Source organism: Eurosta solidaginis, chromosome 1 (genome assembly GCF_040869045.1).
Source record: "Eurosta solidaginis isolate ZX-2024a chromosome 1, ASM4086904v1, whole genome shotgun sequence".
Lineage (NCBI taxonomy): Eukaryota > Metazoa > Arthropoda > Insecta > Diptera > Tephritidae > Eurosta > Eurosta solidaginis.
Window position 1 is genome coordinate 42693046 of NC_090319.1, and position 20299 is coordinate 42713344.

Consider the following 20299-nt stretch of genomic DNA (forward strand, 5'->3'; position numbering starts at 1 on the left):
GAGTGCAATGAGAAAGCGAACGACTTAGCAAGAGCAGAGGCATTGCTGGAGGCATCTGAAGACATCGAGATGCATCAATCATTCTCATTAATCAAAAAAAAGCTACATAGCAGGTTCCAAGAGAGAGCGGTTTGTTACTGGTACGTCTCGCATGCCTTTGGGTTAACCAAAGACGCGCGGCCTAGCTACGATATGAAAAGAATTTCAAGCCTTAAACCCTTATCACGGAAGATGAGCACTTGGCCTTACCCCAACGGGTCTGTCGTAAGAGGGGACTAAAATACGAAATTGATTAGAGGGATTGTGTAGCACAACCCTTTTAAGGGATTGCCAACGCAATATATAGCTCCTCCAACCCAATTGTCAACTTCACCTACCGGGCGAATCCTGTTTCTTAAACATCCGAGACAAGGGGCGGCCCCAAGCTCCTCATGTATCTAGGGTGGGAGGGCGTTATGGCCTAGAAGGTTTCATGTTGTCATACCAAATCCTCCCCGAAATGGTCGGATTAGTACCTAAATGGTGCTTGTTACCGGAATGTACCGGATCTGCATCCGACAAAGGACCATCAAGATAACACTCCCCAGGGCCTTCATGGATTCTCCTTATCGCTACAACAACAACAATAACAGCACTTGGCCTTCACGGTAAGGGTAAAGAGACCCCATTCAACGGAATATACAGGAGCTGAGGCAAGGAGGAGTGCAAGGAAAACTGACGTACTTACAGTGCGTATTTCGCTCTCCAGCATTCATCCGGTTTTAGACTGAATACTAAGCTATATCAGATCAGCTATGATGAAGTTCTTAAAATCAATGATTTTAAGTCGTAGTAACAGATTTGAGAATAGCTCCGTTAGCCCCATATAAAAGCCAGCCGAAAAAGCCGGAACAATTCCCATCAACATATTAGCACTAGAAAGAAAAAGCTTACCGGAAGCAGAGCAACGAAACTGTCTCTTACGAGAAACAACAGGTTTCTCTCGTTGGAGATACCCTCACTGATACCATGGGTGTTACCCAGTTGACTCGCCTATTAGCCTTCGAGTATCTTACCTACACTTTGGCAGTCTCAGCAATTACGGCTTCATTCTCCACATAATATACTGCTGTGCGTTGGTAATCTCTCAGTCTTCGAGGCAGGACCCCAAATCTGCCTGTGGATTTTTGACTATAAGTAGGGTTGACGGAAGTTATTTTGTTACAACCTGCTAGTCAGTCAGTTAGTGCTGAAACCACCACAATTTTAAAATCATTGGGCCAGAGGCATAACTATGAACCTAATACCTGTCTTGAGGACTCTATTAGGCCTGGATGAATACAATCAAATCGAACGTGCAGGCCGAGATGAACTAAATGAACGTCATACATACGTATGTCCTATGACAGTCTTTGATACAAACTGTAGGATTCTCATTCCTGCAAGGAAGCATTGAAGGATGGGGATCTCACTTAGATATTCGAATTTTCACTTTTGAGGCGGATGAATCTAAAATTACTTGTGGAGTGGCAGTCTTCGTAAAACTGGGAGCGATATCCATAATTATGATTCTTTGGAACTCGGTGAGAGTATTTCAGTCCCAGATTTTTGCTACTTGGAGACGTTTAAAGCATTACCGGACACAAATATTACTGCTTATATTGTAGCCATCTTCTCCGATAGCCAGTCAGCTGTTATATAGCCACAACTAGATAAATCAAATATAGATATATCAAAGCGGCGCATTAGCACTAATCGACTGATTTTTGTATTAACAGGACACTGTCTAATATCAAGAAAGTCTTATACACTTCCTTTTGAAGATTCCCTGATGTGAGCCAGTCACGTGCTGTCTTAACATTCATTAACTGTTTTGCAAAAATAAACTCTCTAGGCCGATTCGGATGTATCAAGCAAGGAAATGAGTAGGAAAATGTTAGAATGTAAATGGTTCTCCATCTCATTCTCAAACTTATAAATGTTTCTAGTAAGGGAGTAATGCTGTATGTTTCCTATGCAGTGCAAAGTAGCTACCAAATGATCCCTGCTAATATTGGCTGTCAAGGTAACTCTAATGGTGTTCATTCACAGAGTGATAAGAAATACGGTCGGCCCACTAAAATTGGATAATCAGAAAAGAAATAAGAATCAGGGTACCCTTGCTGCTACTAGTTTATAGAATATTCTAGATACATGACAAGCGGGTTTTCCTAAACTGGAACAAGAAAGCGAAGGTGGCAGTGTCGAAACCCGGCGTGGAAACTTAGTGTCATAATGTGTAGAACGTTGATTCCCAGATCGGATACCATTGAAGTCTGAGAGAAGTTCAAACAAATAATCAAAGACTGACGATTCTTCCACCCAGAAAATGGCTCATCACTTTGTGCTGATAGCTCCATCGGATCGCATCGGCACCAATAATAAAATAAACCGCTGAACTGTGAAGGCTTTACAGGATTGCAAACTTTAAGCTGACCCATTATTTTTGAATGCCAAAGATGTTGAGAGGATAGAAAGAATCCGCGTCTGCTTGAATCACAATAGATTGTAAGGATACCGTGTATTTTCAGTCAATTCATTCATGAAATTTCGTAAAAAAAAACTTTAGTTATATATATGGGGTATTCCATCCCATTTCGACCAATTTTGAACCCAACCCCTTTAGAATTGGCTGAAAGTTTTTCTTCTTTTTCTACCTTACGAAAGACGTTTTTCAGAAGTTTTTCAAATTTTTTCATCCTACACAAAAAAAGTTATGAATTTTTAAAAAAAACACCGTTTTTGTTTTCAAAATGCTATAACTTTTTCAAAAATTTACCGTTTGGGATATTTTTTTTAAATTGTTTTTAAATGTACTTTTCGGAAAAAAAATTTTTTTTTGTAATTTTTCGGTTTTTCGAGATTTTTCGAATTTCGAATTTTTTTTTTTTTTTTTTTTCTCATAAAAAACTTCAATCCAATCTGCAATCATCCCCACTAATCCCGGAGTGGGCCGAGAACTTTTTTTTTTTATTTAATTGAAAAAAAACCAAACTTTCAAATTTTTTTTGTATTTTTTCCGAAAAAAAATGATCCCAAACGGTCAATTTTTGAAAAAGTTATAGCATTTTGAAAAAAACACCGTTTTTTTTTCAAAGTATTTAAAACTTATTTTGAGTTGGAAAACGGTGTTTTTTTCAAAATGCTATAACTTTTTCAAAAATTGACCGTTTGGGATCATTTTTTTTTTTTTTTTTTAATATGTTTTTAAATGTACTTTTCGGAACAAATAAAAAAAAAAATTTCAAGTTTTTTTTTTTCAATTAAATAAAAAAAAACAAAAAATTCTCGGCCCACTCCGTGATTAGTGGGGATGATTGCAGAATTGTTTGAAGTTTATTATGAGAAAAAAAAAAAGCCAAATTCGAAAAATCTCGAAAAACTGAGAAATTACAAAAAAAAAAACTTTAAAAATTTTTTTGAATTTTTTCCGAAAAGTAAATTTAAAAACAAATTTAAAAAAAAAGATCCCAAACGGTCAATTTTTGAAAAAGTTATAGCATTTTGAAAACAAAAACGGTGTTTTTTTTAAATTTCATAACTTTTTTTGAGTTGGATGAAAAAATTTGAAAAACTTCTGAAAAAAGTTTTTCGTAAGCTAGAAAAAGAAGAAAAACTTTCAGCCAATTCTAAAGGGGTCGGGTTCAAATTTGGTCGAAATGGGATGGAATACCCCATATGTAAATATAAGTGTATGAATACATACCGTTAGTGTTTAAGCCAGCTGCATGCGAACTTTCTCGAATTATTTGCCTACGCTTCCATTTCCAACATGAGTTAGCATTTGATGAGTGATTTGGACAGCAGCAATTTTTAGTTTCGAGCACGGAGTCACAACTATCCAATGATTGAGTGCGTCTTTCTCGAGAAACTGCGTGGAGTTCCTTACATGAACCAACAATCACTAGATTTTCAGTATCATGCGAATTTACGTTGGTTAATTTTTCAGCTTCAGTGCATTTTGATCTGAAAAAAATAAAAAAGAATATAAAATAAAACAAAAAATTCAATAAATTAATTGTATTAAGGTTTTTGTAAAGAAATTAACAAATAAGCCAACAAAAAAAAGCATATTAATATGCGCGTAGCGGCCAAAATCATAGACGCGCCTAAAAGCATGCAACGTTTAACTGACGCTTAAGTGCTTCTGTAGGGTAAGTGTGCACATTATGGTATAGTGGTGGTTATGCATTCGTACCCAGGCGGAAAAAGCAAATTGTTTTAACAATGTCAATGAAGCAAAAACTGTTATGGATTTTTTTCAACTGATGGATTCAACTCCCGGACAAAGTAACATCAAAATTTAGATTAAAGTTTTCTTCAAATTATAAAAAAAGGGGGTCGCCCCTTGGATTTGTTTTGGCAACACCTCGAGTGTAATTCTGCCTTGAAAATCTTCTCAGTGAAAATTCATTTGCCTCGCAGATGCCGTTCGAAGTCGGCATAAAACATGTGGAAACTGCAATATGTAGGGAAAATTAAAAAGCAACGCCAATTGGATGCGAAGCTAGGCCTAAATCTTCTCGGACGTAAATCGCGCCCTAAACAAAAATTTTAAATTTTACAGGAGAAGCTAAAGCAATTTGGAGTTTTTAAGAAGAGATTTGAATGCTAGCAGATAAGATTTTATTGTATGAGAGGGGAATCCGACGTGACATTTATTCTGTGGGAGAGTTAAATATCGTCAACATAGAGAAGAAAAATAGAATTTTGAAAGCAGCAACCAATATCATTGACGAAAAGTACAAGCCGGAGTGAACTTATAATACTGCCCTGGCGAATTTCTGATGGAGCAACAAAGGGTTAGTACAATAGTTTTCGATATACAGGAGTCTGTGCCTCAAGTAAGACTTTAACTAACGTATATAGTAAAATCTTTTTGGAGATTTTATCGAAACTTTTCGAGATATCGATGTACATGTATCAGCTTGGGACTAATTATTTTAAACAGAGATACCAGAAATCGAAGGAAAGGATGGAGTTGGTCGCTGGATATGCTAAAATCTCAATGAAACTCGTGTAGCTCAATATTTAGTTTCATTCGATATATAAGGGTGGCATAAAAATAAGGCCCCAATCCTTGCAAATAACTTTTCTCTCATACTCATATGGACAGTGATCATGAGAGACTTACTGAGCATTTCAATAGCCTATATAGTCCAAAATAGCGCTTGTAGATAAGACTGACTTATTTGGATTTCCAGTCGAGCATCAATTTGTGAAGTTATTAAGCAGCATTTTGAGGTCATCTCGTGTCAAAAAAAAGCAAGATTGCTCTTAAGCTGTCACAAAGCCGACGCCGGGTTTTCCGTAATACATATTTCTCAAAAGATGACAACAAAATGGTTCCAAAATATGACAACTGTTCACCACAGTCAGAAAATCACATCATTGTCATTAATGGACGCTTAATCCCCTAAGCGACTTTAGGGGTTTCGTAACAAGTCACGCCAGATATCCCTGTTTCAGTAAAACTAACACCAATTGGGGGATCAAGCCTCGCTCCAACTAACACTCCCTACTCAAAGTAGCACTTGTTGGCAAGAGTTATTGTTTGATTTCCAAGCTGGCATTGTTGTTGCTGTTAATGCTGGCTCCCACATATGCGAAATCCGTCACAGTCTCGAATTGATATCCATCAACAGTGATGTGGCTACCAAGACGCGAATGCACCGATTCCTTCATGGATGACAGCAAGTACTTCGTCTTGTCCTCATTTAGAGCAAGACCCACTTTTTTGCTTTATTATCGTCTCCCGAGAAGGCGGAACTTACAACGCGTTTCTTCAGGCCAATAATATCAACATCATCAGCATTATAACACGATGGTTCCGTTCTGCTGCTAGAATTATCTTCTCCAATATTTATTTCTAAGAAATTGCACGAAAGGGAGCCGCCTTGTCGTACATATATTTTTGAGCTACCCATGCCCGGACAGCATTTGGATAAGGTAGTAAAATACTTCGCCAAAAACTCTGGTCTTCTATGCTGTCTTGGCTAACGACTTTCATCTGCTCTTGATTCGTCTGCTATCTTTCTTCCCATTAATAAATAAATAATAAATGCATAGCGCGACAACCTTCGAAGAGATTCTAGGGCGAGCTTCTCTTCTCTTTTCCCTATTAATTTCTTATATCTAGCGCTAATAGATCGATGGAGATCATTTCAGTGATCACTTGTATGGCTGGATCTGATAGACTGCGATGCGCGGAAGCTGGTCTGAGTGTTTCTGTTCGCTACACAGATATTGAAAGTTTACAGTGGTTCTCGGGGATCCAGCGGGAATTGAGTTCAATGTGTGCTTCTTATGTGCTGTAGGCTGTAATGAATATAGCAAAGTCGAAAGAACATTTTATCATATCTGACGTTGAACAGCCCCCAAAATCCAACAATCGCTAAAGCTAAAACTGCATCGCCAAAAATATTTAAAAGTATCAGGTGCACAGAAAAGTATGCAACATTCGGTACCATATATTCAAATTGAATAACCGCCTAATTCCTATGTAAAATTATAGAAGTTAGTTTGTTATTCCCCGTGACCATATATATATTACTAAGCCCCGGTTTTTCAGTAGCTGGTTAAACTTAACTTAAACTAAGTATGCGTAAATTCTAGTCAAATTTAAACTTCATTTAAACTACTGAGCCGTTTTTCAGTCCCAGTTTAAGGCCGCTCTTGGGATAGGCTTTTTTGTGCGGCAACATTGGTTTTCTATTATCATATATATTATTTGTAATTGCTGTTTTTATGTACGGGTCCTTTTTTCGCTCTTTTTTGGAATCCAAATCTATAAATAAAGTTTTGGTTGTAAAGATGGAGATTCAGGCTATTAGCGAGCTTTGGACAATTTTGATCGTAGTGCTTTTGTTTAGCTATATTTTATTAAAATAATTTGTTAAAAATAAACGATTGTGAGCGCACAAAAAAATCTATTTGTATTATGGCACTATTGTGAATATTTGCACTGCATTACCGGCAGTTGCTATTGTACGCTAGATGGCAGCGCAAGGTGCAAATTTTAATTGATTGGCGGCAGTTGCTATTATACGCTAGATTGTAGCGCAAGCTGTAAGTAATAGAACAGCTGATTTCTGTTGATATTTGATAAGAGGCTTATATTGATTGCCCAAGATGCGCACTGGTCAGGCTCGTCTAGATAATTTGTAGATACGGCAACGGCTGGATTTTATTTACCTAACACACATTTAAAAGATATTTCTCCAGTGAAATATATATCTAGTTCCGAAGGTGATAACCAACATCACGCTCGAATTATTTTTATACCAGATAGTTATCAAGTTGATATCCAACTTCGTTCTACAAATACTATCAAACCTTTGAGAAATTTTATAAAATTTATAGTTCTCGAGTTGATCTCCAACGTTATTAGCATTCTCAAGTTATTATCAATTCTTTGGGAGATTTGGAGAAATCTACAGTTCTTAATTGAATATTCAACACGCTTCTCCAGTTGATATCATCCTACATTCGATATCGAGTTGAGGTGAAGTTCAAAAAAAATGTCCAAGGTGGTACCACCAAAGCAAACAGCTATTTATTGTAAACACCTGATTGATAGCAGTAATGAAGCGTAATTTATCAAAAATAAATCATATTTATTTTATTTTATTGTCGTAAAAATACTGTAGTATTGGAATCTTACACTTGAGACCAGTCAAAGAACCACAAGTTGGAACTATCATTTTTTCAACTTAAGTGTTTGTGAGTACATCACGATTCTCAAGAGTTTAGAGGTATGCTAGCTATCAACAAGAGCTCTAATGCACAAATGCTTGTTGGGTATATTAGTCGCCATTTCGAACGAACGCAAATCACCGATAGGTTAACTAAAGTTTAACTCTGCCAGATCGATCGATTAAACTCAGCTTATACTTCAGTTAAATTAGACTAAAAACTACAGAATAAGTTTAAGCGTAGTTTAACTAACAAACTGAGTTGAACTTGTACTGAAAAACAGGGCCTAACTCCTTTACTTTTGTAAAGAGCTTAGGCGGTTATTCCTCATGACTATATGGTACTAAACTTTTCTGCGCACTTTATACTCTTTTAGAAGTTTTTGGCGATGGAGTTTGAGCGTTATCGAAGATTGGAGAGCGGGTGCAGGTCCGTACCAATAATTGATCTCTCTGCTGGTCCGCATGTGACTTTCATGATCCCCATTCCTACTGAAGTTTGGTAAGAGGAATGTAACCCAGTTTTACTTAATAAAAAATATACTTTCAAAATTTATTTTAAAGTTCCATTTCCGGCAGGGTACATTATTATATACATGCATGCATGTTTATGCGTACACAACCATGCACTTAACACCGCAAACCACACCAAAACTCATTAACTACAAACATTGGTGTTTTGTGTTATGGAAAAAAAATATTAAAAATTGCAGCAGCAGCGTGTGGGAGGGTCAAATGGAAAACATGCAGGATAAGCAATAACGACAACAATGCAGTAAAAGCAACAATGTGAATTACATTTCACCTGTATAAATTAGCGGAACGTTGTTTATGCCCAGCGCAGATACTTTCCGCACTCTCACTTGAGCTCATTTTATTGAAATTTTGTGTACCGCCGCATTCTTTCACGAAAATATGGCAAGTGTCTGGCATTCTTTTTGTTTATATCACCAATATTTTCTATAAATCGTTTAATATAAATTATAATTATGTTTTATATAGGAAGCAAGACGCTCAAATTAAGGAGCCAAAATTTATACAATTTGTGGCAGCCAAATATTTCAAATTTCCTTCGAAAATAATCTTACAAACTGATAATAACAAAATTATTTGTTTACCTAATTTACATTTACCTAATTACGTATGCGTTTATGTTTACACGTGTGTTGTTACAGTCAATATCTACCTGAAGATTTTGTCTATATATAATTCATGCGTATGGTGCATAAATACATATCTGCGTTAGGGGGATTTTAAAAAATCGATGTCGGATTTTTTTTTTTTTTTTTTTTTTTTTGCACAATCCTAAAATGTTTTATTTTGTTAGATTTTAAGATTGCCAAAGTTTGAGCACAATTGGAAGATGTTAACCCGTGCCACTGCAGCCCCAAAGTTTTGAATATCCTAATTTTTTGGCAGTGTGGCGACATCGGCGACACATATCTCTGGAACGGCTAAAGCTATTTACCCGTTTCATACATCAAATTAAAGGCGATACTGTTAATAATATTATATGCAATAAAAAATACGTAAGTTGTGCTGAATTCGAGATAAGGACGGTGTTTTGCACTGTCGGGTCAAACAATGCCAGGGCAATAAGTTTAGGACTAAGATACCACAGGTAATTTATCACTTTGTTAATTCCTTTTTGTGATATTTCTTTGTCAATGCTTACTTATTTCAATAGATCTTCAATGCGGTCTTATTTTGGTGCTTAACACGCTCTGGGGGCGTTAAACCGGGCTTTACAGTGCCCCCAGTGGCACGGGTTAACATCTTACAATTGTGCTCAAACTTTGGCAATCTTAAAATCTAACAAAAGGAAACATTTTAGGGAGATACTCCAAAAAAAATTCTGACATTTGTTTACCCTATGAGATAAAACCACCTTAATGTGTATATCTTAAAGATAAACAACTTCGGTTGTATGCCTTAAATATCTATTGAGAAAAATTATAAAAATGGACCAAGAATTAAAACTTAAATGGGGTATCTAAACAAGCTTCAATTTTTTTTTACCCGATGAGATAAAACCACCCTAATCTGCATCGTATATTCCAGGAGCCATATTCACATAACCCACATTCATATGTCTATGGGTGATGGATGCATATACGCAATGCAGCACGCATACATGCATATGGATAAGCAGGGTTGAATTTCAAATGAGGCCATTGGTTGGTGGGGCCACAATATTAGTAAACGTTTTCGAAATTTTGGAAATAATATTTACATATATGACAGCTGTTTTAATTTGTTAAAATTCAACGTCTCTTAAAAAAATGCCCGTTAATCAAAACCGAATCGCATCGAAATAAAGATCCAAACCAAGTCCTAACCGAAAGCGGGTTGTCTTCAAACCAAAATTTACATGGGATGATGGAAAATTGTTTCATAGTAATTCTTTCGTATGAGCTTTTTCGGAATGCGATTACGTAAGCACCAAAAGTCTATCCTTTTCATGGGGTTTAGAAGCCCAGTGAGTAAACGTAAGTGCTTGGATACCAGAATGCTTTGATGCATTTTCAGGTGGTGTTTTGTTGTACTCAATGGGGGAGGCCATTTATCAACAGAAAGGCGTACTAGTAAAAAATTGTTTTTACTTTAAAAACGACAAAGGTCTAATCAAAAAGTATGCATAGTAATTACTGGGGCGCCACGAACACGGACTTAACGTACGTTTTCAAAAACAGTTCATCAGGACCATCAGATATTGCCTATTTTCCACTTAGGAAAATAAGGCAAACAACATTTGGACTGCAGCGTCAATTTTTATGTAATCAAGGTTTAAGTCCAAAGAAACTAGTTTTTCGCCAATATCCCGCCTTCTAAGGAGGAGGGAGGGGTCACGCACTTGTTTTTATATTTGAAGTTCTTCCTATTTATTGTTATAAATCCACTTAGGAAATGAAATACCATTGATATAAAGCTCTGTTTTGCAAAGATATAGATAGATCTTTTATATAAGAGTGAGCGTGGTCCTTCACCGATTTCGTTAATTTTTCTTCAAATCATTCCTTATAGTAAAGGAAACCTCTCTGCCGAATTTTGTTAAGATAGGTTTAACGATTTTTGATTTATGATTTTCCAGAATGTTATATATATAAAAAGTGGGTGTGGTTATCATCCGATTTTGCTAATTTTCAATACCAATCTATTTTGGGTGCAGATAAGCTCGTGTACCAAATTTGGTGAAGATATCTCAATATTTACTCAAGTTATCGTGTTAACGGACAGACGGATGGAAGTACGAACGGACATGTCTCACTCAAATATTTTTTCGATACTGATGATTTTGATATATGGAAGTCTATATCTACCTCGATTCCTTTATACATGTACAACCAACCATTAACTCTGGCCTATCTACATATCCCCTTCTGTCGCCATCTCAATTTTCATCTTCCTTTCATTTAACTTGACAGGAAGACTCTCTTGGTGCCTATCTATCTTGGAAAATTTTATAAGATCTCGCTAAACGCATTTTTGAATAGATGGTTGACAGCGAACATACACACAAACTACCTGTTTTTTGAAAATTTTAGATTTGGTTATATTTTTTAAAGCAGAGCGCAAGAAAATATTTCAAAGTTTAATTATAGGTATGAAATAGTTCAATCAAATAATTTGTTTTTGATTTAAAGCTCAGTTAACAATTATTTTATAATTTTTACCACATTAAGGCAATTTGCAATTCTCTTATTTAAGATATCCTCACATGATATCGAAATTAACCGTCACACATAGCTAAACTTTAAAATACTGCGATAAGTGCGATCCTGTGTTCAAATGTATCTTCCCGTTTGCATAGATACTTACCGACATATTTATTTATTTTAATATAAATGTTCGCAAGTGTTTGCGTTGAAAAATTTTGCTCATTTGCAAGTTGTTGCAGATATTTTTAGTTTAAAAACAAATGAACGCAATTCTAAGTGTTGACACGCATAACCCACTAAGTTAATTATATGTGTGAGATGTTGTATATGGGGTATTCCATCCCATTTCGACCAATTTTGAACCCGACCCCTTTAGAATTGGCTGAAAGTTTTTCTTCTTTTTCTAGCTTACGAAAGACGTTTTTCAGAATTTTTTCAAATTTTTTCATCCAACTCAAAAAAAGTTATGAATTTAAAAAAAACCGCGTTTTTGTTTTCAAAATGCTATAACTTTTTCAAAAACTGACCGTTTGAGATCTTTTTTTTTTTAAATTTGTTTTTAAATGTACTTTTCGGAAAAAATACAAAAAAATGTTTAAAGTTTTTTTTTATTTTTCAGTTTTTCAAGATTTTTCGAATTTCGCCATTTTTTTTTTTTTTTTCATAAAAAACTTCAATCAATTCTGCAATTATCCCCACTAATACCGGAGTGGGCCGATTTTTTTTTTATATTTTTTTTATTTAATTGAAAAAAAAATTTTCAAAAATAAAAAATTTTTTTTTATCAATTTTACTTATATAACAAAAAAATGTAAGAAAATGATTTTTAAGTATTCTTTTCTCTATATATTATGGTAATCTACGATTAAAATAACCAGGACAGCGAAAGCGAGTCATTTTAACCATAGATTACCATAATATATAAAGAAAAGAATACTTAAAAATCATTTTCTTAAATTTTTTTGTTATATAAGTAAAATTGATAAAAAAAAATTTTTTATTTTTGAAAATTTTTTTTTCAATTAAATAAAAAAAATATAAAAAAAAAATCGGCCCACTCCGGTATTAGTGGGGATAATTGCAGAATGGATTGAAGTTTTTTATAAAAAAAAAAAAAAAAAATGGCGAAATTCGAAAAATCTTGAAAAACTGAAAAATTAAAAAAAAAAAAAACTTTAAAAATTTGTAGTTTAAAAATTTTTTTGTATTTTTTCCGAAAAGTACATTTAAAAACAAATTTAAAAAAAAAGATCCCGAACGGTAAATGTTTGAAAAAGTTATAGCATTTTGAAAACAAAAACGGTGTTTTTTTTTAAATTCATAACTTTTTGTGAGTTGGATGAAAAAATTTTAAAAAATTCTGAAAAACGTCTTTCGTAAGCTAGAAAAAGAAGAAAAACTTTCAGCCAATTCTAAAGGGGTCGGGTTCAAAATTTATCGAAATGGGATGGAATACCCCATATATATGTGTGCACATGTTGATTTTTATATTATTCAAATTCGAATAATTCGCATACATTAGGGTGCGCCTAATATAAAAAAATGTGTACGTATAAATAAATGCACAACCAAAGCAGCTGTCTAATGATGGGCAAAGTTCCCTCTCCCTCTATAAATATAATGAACTATCCTGTTATGAAAAACGTGTCGAATCACATTGAAGCATTTTGTATATGCTCCCTGTGTTCTTTAAGTCGAAGATGCGTTTTATCTTTTCTCTAAATGCCATCAGTACACGGTCAAAAGTTTAAGTTTATTTTTTAAACTTACCAAAGTTTACTGTTGACTTTAAGTTTTTTTATAATACTTTTAAAACCGCTTGAGAATTTTAAGCAATTTCTAAGTTATCTTGGTTTTAATTTTAGTCCAGACACCTGAGAAATATAATTTTCGATGAGAAGTTTAAAATTAAAACTAAAAAGTTATTTACGTACCGTGTTTTTAAACCTTCTATATATAAACTATATTATAAAATGTGAGATGGTAAACCCAATTTTTAATATAGTTGGGCTTACATTTTAGTCCAGAAGGAAGAAAAATGGAGTTTTTCAGGCCCAAATTGTAAACTAAAATGATTCAATTCAAACAAAAATTTTAACCAAAATGTTTCAATTCAAAACCAAGCATATTAGTTCGTTTCGTTTTAAACTTTGCAAAGTCTGCATTAAAAAAAAAAGTTTTGTCATATATGTACCCCAAAAAGATTAAGATTTAAACCAAAATTTTCAACGGTGTAGTTGTAATTGCAAGACCTAGGGTACATCATACCTTGCGCCGCCATTGCATTTAATATTCATTTTGCATTTATAAGAACCACTAAAATATTCGTAGTCCAGCTTATTAAGTCTATCGTAATGTCAAGCTTATCTTCATTTGAAGTAATTGGGAACTTCATCATTCAGTCACTCAATAAGAGTGATTGCTGCATCTTACGCAATAGATATACGTCATTGTCGGAAGTCGGCCCTAAACCCAAGAACTGAGGCGAACAAGTATCGTGGAGAGCAGCGAGGGTCGTGAGACAGCAAAAACTTGTAGTCAATGTAGCGGTCAGTTAACGGTCGCAGTAGCAAGAGGGTGTAAGGACTGCAACATATTGCCGGCAGCATGATGAGAGATCGCTTTACGATTTACGTTTTGTAGCGGTCCCTTTATAAGGGTAATCATCAGCGTATATGGAGTGTTTGGCGAGATTATGATCTATAAAGAGAACTGCGAAGACTTATTTAGTTGTGCTGACTCATTTGCTGAAAATAAACGCCTTTGATACTGCACGTTACATGGAAGGTGACTGGATGGAACGCAAGTTGTACCTACTAGAAGTACGTACCCCGATCTTAAGCAGGAGTGCACCCTTAATTTACGTCGGTTGTGCCTCATACATCACCCTCCGGTCAGATCAAGAGCTTTGGCAACGGAAGCACATTCCCAACCCGATATGCACATACTGACAAGGTATTCATGGAAAAAAAGCTGATTACAGAGAATACTGTCGATATCTTTACGTATACAACTAGCACATTAAAGATTCAAGGACTTGTGTAGCGCAACCCTTTCAAGTTATTACCTACCAGTGCAATTGACAGCCTTTTCCAATTTTCGACTTCACCTACACGTGTTGAACCTTTTTAATTTGGCAGGCAAAACTCTGGCGGACCCAAGTTTTTTATAGAAGGAGTGGCTTGGCTAATCTAGAAGGTTCCATGTGGTCACAATATATCGTTCCCGGATAGGTCAGCTATTACCGTATTGGCATTATATGCCGCAACGTACGGTATCAATAAACGGCAAAGGACCATCAATATCGATAGGACTCCGCGAAACCTTCTGTGGCTCTTTTAATCATTCCAAGAAGAAGAAGAACGCTGTGCTGATGCCCTATTGTAAATCTTCGTAGGTTTCGTTGCATAGCACCATAACTGCTTCAATCATCAAAAAAAACTTAAAGCACAATCTTAAACAAAACTCCTAAAGCAAAATAATGACCCTCGTGTCACTTCGTCCCTGAAGGAGACCAACGTTTGCCGAAACTGCATAAGTTTTCTGCACCGAAAAGATCTTAGGCTGAGCTTCTTCTCTTTTAATTTGCGTCGTGCTCCTTTTTAATTTTTCCCACAAATTTGCGGGACTGGACCTATATGTTTTACGCCGACTCCCAACGGCATCTACGAGGTAGATGAGTTTTCATTGTTGAGCTTTTTATGGCAAAAATATACTCGGAGCGTTTGCCAAATCACTGCCGAGGAGCGACCCCGCTTAGAAAAACTTTCCTCTAATTGAGAAAACTCTTTTTCTAACATTTGATGTTGCTTTATCCGAGGCGTGAGTTCAGAACCATCGATGTGGTAGGCGTAGCACACTACCACCATACCACGGCGATCGCCAAGGATCTTCAAAAATGCATCATCTCAGGAAAGTCACAGAGCTGTATTTCATCTTCGCAAAATTTTTCAAATTTCTAGAGCTGCTTTCTCCAAGGCAGTCGTCAGATTGATTTTTGCATCACCCTAACGTTTGTCATTGTTTGCATTTATTTAAAGAAAATACAGAGATTAAAAATTGTGCTAACTTTAACTCGTACATCGATTACCAGCGCCAAATTTTAAAGCAGACGGTTTATTTTCCGAAGAATCTTTCAGTTACAGAAATTACACTGAAGAGCTCACCAAACGAGCTGGGACATACGAATGTTCTGTTATTGAAGGGGTTGCGTAGCGCAGATTTATTTGTATTAGCAAGGTTTGGAAGAGGCTGATCCTTTGCTGGTCCTGAAACATGATACGGCAGGTGTGCATTCCAAAAGGTGCTGACTTTATTTCGAACGCCGAAATTGTCTTTAGTGCGTCCTGGCTGTCACTATATATGGCGATTGTTTCGTTGGAGTATCCGCGTTGAGGGTTCAGCCAAACGCAACTGATTTATGGCGAATACTTCCACTTGACATATGATCGGGTGTACTGTCAGAGGTACTGATATTATCGCTCAGGGTCCAATCCCCACTGGGGTCTTCGAGCCAAATGTGTACCATACGAACTTGTGTAGACGTATTCCATGTTATCTTGTTTCCCAATTCCACTTTGTAACTTTTCTCAAATGCTACCTGCCTGAGGATATCATCTCTCGGGAGTGGAGAGATTGGGATCCTCTCTCTAAGTTCCTCCATGCTCCAGGATGATATATCTTTTCCTTTGTCCAGGACAGTTCGGTTGGCTGACTGCTTTGTCGCTATGGGTAGCGGGGTTAGATCGAGGATATCCTCAAGCGCTGTTGTGGGGCGTGTGCGCATAGCAATGTGAGAGTAACACTCAAAGGCTTATATCTGCAGCGGTATTAAACAGCTTATCATCTTATTAAGTTTAATGTAGTCTAAATTATTCACACTTACTTCAAAGTTCATTTACACTTCAGGTACACTCTCAGAGGAGTATATGTATGTGTATGTAGTACATTACATACGCCTAAAATGTATTGATGAGTTTATCTAATTTTTATGTGCAACATTGAAAAATAAGACACAGCACGCCACAACTGGGGAACAATAAAATGAAGAATTTGTGGCGATGAGAGCATTTCATATACCTCTGAGCATTTATCCAATCGCTTGGTCAATTAAATTTAACGCGTGCTGCAACAGTTTTTATCTCTCAAAGCAGACATGCATACTATAAATATGCGCTAATACACCCTGTAGGGAAAATCTCTACAAAGATCAAGTGAGAAGTTGCGAACCAAAACTCAATAAGTGCAGTTCAGTTTGTTTGAGCTATGGATATGATTTTGCTTAACTTTTTAAAACATATGTAATAATCTTATGAGAAGTAAAAAGCAGCAAATTTAGCCATTCTGGAACATTCCAAAAAAATGTTTTCAGATTAAAACGCAATAGTTTTGAGTTGAATAATTTTTCATGTTTACATATATATATCAGAGAACTGCAAAAATCACAATTTTTAAGCAATACTTCAGGAGTATTTAAGGAGCGGCCACCGTGGTGTGATGGTAGCGTGCTCCGCCTACCACACCGTATGCCCTGGGTTCACACCCCGGGCAAAGCAACATCAAAATTTTAGAAATAAGGTTTTTCAATTGGAAGAAAATTTTTCTAAGCGGGGTCGCCCCTCGGCAGTGTTTCGCAAGCGCTCCGGGTGTATTTCTGCCATCAAAAGCTCTCAGTGAAAACTCATCTGCCTTGCAGATGCCGTTCGGAGTCGGCATAAAACCTGTAGGTCCTGTCCGGCCAATTTGTAGGGAAAAGCAAGAGGAGCACGACGCAAATTGGAAGAGAAGCTCGGCCTTAGATCTCTGCGGAGGATATCGCGCCTTACATTTATTTTTTTTTTTTATTTATTTAAGGATTGTACGAGTACTCCACAACTGATCCATTAAAAGAATGTGGAACAATTTACCATGCGATGTCCTAGGCCAGCATCACTTACTTCAGCTCGGTGTACTCCTTCAGAGTACTCCAAGGAAAAACTACAGATGATAATTTTGCGAAAATTACTTACAATTACTTAATGGACCACTCACAAGCAAAGCTAGAGATGAACCAAGTACTTCAAATGGGGGTACTAATATAACAAAAATGGTATATGTACATGGCCCAATTTTTTAAACTCAGCGTGCTTTGCACACAAAGTATATATATTAACTTTGGTAACATAACGGTTAGTTGTACAGGAACAAAGGAATCTAGAAAGATATAGACTTCCAAATACCAAACTCATCAGTATCGAAATAAAATTTTATTAAGCCCTATCTGTATTTCCGTCTGTCGGTTCCTTAACACAATAACTTAAGCAAATATTGCGATATCTTCACCAAATTTGATACACAAGCTTATTTGGACCCAGAATAGATTGGTATTGAAAATGAGTGAAATCATATCATAACCACGCCCACTTTTTATATACATAACATTTATAAAACGCATAAAACCTTATTATTTAGTAAATAATCTACCTAAAATATTGATGTGTGGACTGATATTGAGACTCTTAATAAAAATTTTAAAACCTTTCTGAAAAGGGGCGTGGTATAGCCCACTTGTGATAAAATCAATTTTACAAATATTACTGATCATAAAACAAAAACCGTTAAACCTATTTTAACAATATTCAGCAGACTGCTTACCTTTGCTGTAAGAAATGCTTCGAAGAAAAATTTTCGAAATCAGTTAAGGATCATCTTTCATATAAAAGATCTCTAAAGGGGTCGTAGACGAACAAATAAGCTATATATTTGCAAAAAAAAAACTTTATATCAATTATATTTCTTTTCCTAAGTGCAATTATAACAAAAAAAGGAAAAAATTTAAATTGTTTAAAATGAGCGTGCACCGGCCTTTTATGACTAGGCAATTTTCTATGTTTCGTGAGCCATAACGCGAAGAAAGATTACCGAATCCTAAAAAGATTGGGTACACATATTTTCCTTATATCAGGAAATATGTATGTCTATTAAAATGGATGGGATCGGTTAAAGACCACACATACTTGTAAATAAGAGATGTTTAAAATGATCTTAGACTAGAATAATAAGAGCGAAAAATGGTTTTGTATGAACGATATTTCACTCACCAAGTTTTATTGTGAGAGGAAATTAAGAGACATTTGTTTCTTAAATGGGTGGTGCCACGTGTTATGTAGACAAGTAATTTTCCTGAAATGAACTTTACAATTAAAGCTGACACTGAGTTCGGTTAGACACTCTTACTTGTTCTCTTTTAAATTCTAGTTTTTACTTATTGGTTCAGCAACTTTCCTGCAGGGTACAAATGTGTATGTATGTTCTTATGTATACATAGCAAAACGCTTGTTCTATATCACGACTCAGCAATACACAACTTATACACTTAAGTATTCAGCTTTTCCCAATACAACCCAAATCTTTTCAAATTAATTACTTAATTTTTCTTCAATTCAATTCAATACAATTTTGGCAGACAATACAAATTACCGACACACAAATATATTTTTGTATGTTTACATATACGCATTAAGACTATTTTTAATTTGACGGAGTTGTACTGGGAATTAGCTGTTTGTTTACATCGAGTTCGTTTAGCAGGTTCATCGGGCATGCAGTTGTTGGGAACTTTCCAACGTGGCAACCAGACTAGTTTAATTGTATAAGTGACACGTGCGGGGCATTCTTGAAATTATTGAGTTCTCTTTGGAGTTAGGTTAGGTTGAACTGGCAGATCAATGAAAGCTCACATAGACTGAATGTGTCCATAGTGTTGGCAGAATTTGTTTGACGACCAATCGGAGAAGAACCATTCAGGTGTCGGGATTTATGTTATAGAACAACTCCTTTCTCTTGGCAACTACAAGAAGTTTTCTAAGACCTCGCTTAATTTCTGTCTCGAGATCTGGCAACTTTGCCAGCCCCTCCGGCTCAAATGTGACCCCCAGAACTGTTTCAAAGCTCAGAAACGGGGCTATATGTTCCCTTTGCTCGATATTAGATGGCGCTATACTGCATTGTCGGCGGCCGCGGTGGTGTGATGGTAGCGTGCTCCACCTACCACACCGGATATCCTGGGTTCTCGCCCCGTGCAAAGCAACATCAAAATTTTAGAGACAAAGTTTTTCAATTAGAGGAAAATTTTTCTAAACGAGGTCGCCCCTCGGCAGCGATTGGCAAGCACTCCGAGTGTATTTATGCCATGAAAAGCTCTCAGTAACATGCCAACCCAATATAAACGCACGCAAGTCATTTTCTGTCAAAAATGTCTCATGCACATACAACTTGTATGAAAGCAACCCAAATTGAATTTGCTGCGTGAAAACCTAACATGATTTCCAATTTTTGTTCTGCGTGACATTAAGATTAAACGTTTGCACACATACTTTACATTGTCGCAACACATGCTTATTTGGGTTCGGGCAAAAAACGCCGGTTGTTTGCGTGCGCTAAAAAAACGCAATGCGGTTTTATTAGGTTGGCATGTAAAAACTTATCTACCATGCAGTTGCCGTTCGGAGTATGCATAAAACAAGTAGGTCCAGTCCCGGCAACTTTTAGGAAAAATTAAAAGGAGCACGACGCAAATTGGAAGAGAAGGTCGGCCTAAAATCTCTTCGGAAGTTATCGCGCCTTACATTTATTTATTTTTATACTGCGTCTGCTTTCCTTTATCCCCCAGCTTGCTCCTTTAACTTCTTAATCGCAAGTTTTATGGAATTGCGCAATCTAAGAGGTCCATACATCAACTCTGATATGTGACAGTCAAGATAAGTTCGCCCCTCTGTGGAGCTAATAAAGGGTGAGTTGTGACACAAGGAAAGATTTTCATCGAACAGCTACTCGTAAAAAGATTGATGATTACTTTACTCGGGTTTCACAACTGCACACTGATCGAACAATGGAAGCACATTTCTCACTCATTGCTTACCGCCATAACGGACATCATAGAATAGGAGC

The 20299-nt window shown here is 36.1% G+C and overlaps 1 protein-coding gene across 1 annotated transcript in view; it reads right to left on the reverse strand.

Moving 5' to 3' along the window:
* The window catches only part of LOC137252422 (uncharacterized), a 204510-nt gene that overhangs the window by 91359 nt on the left and 92852 nt on the right, over positions 1-20299 (reverse strand). Inside the window, exons 4-5 of the mRNA XM_067788074.1 lie at positions 8518-8672; positions 3725-3984 (exon numbers count right to left, since the gene is read on the reverse strand). Of these exons, the coding sequence (XP_067644175.1) occupies positions 3725-3984; positions 8518-8645 (388 nt within the window). The 5' untranslated portion in view covers positions 8646-8672. The remainder of the gene's footprint in view (positions 1-3724; positions 3985-8517; positions 8673-20299) is intronic.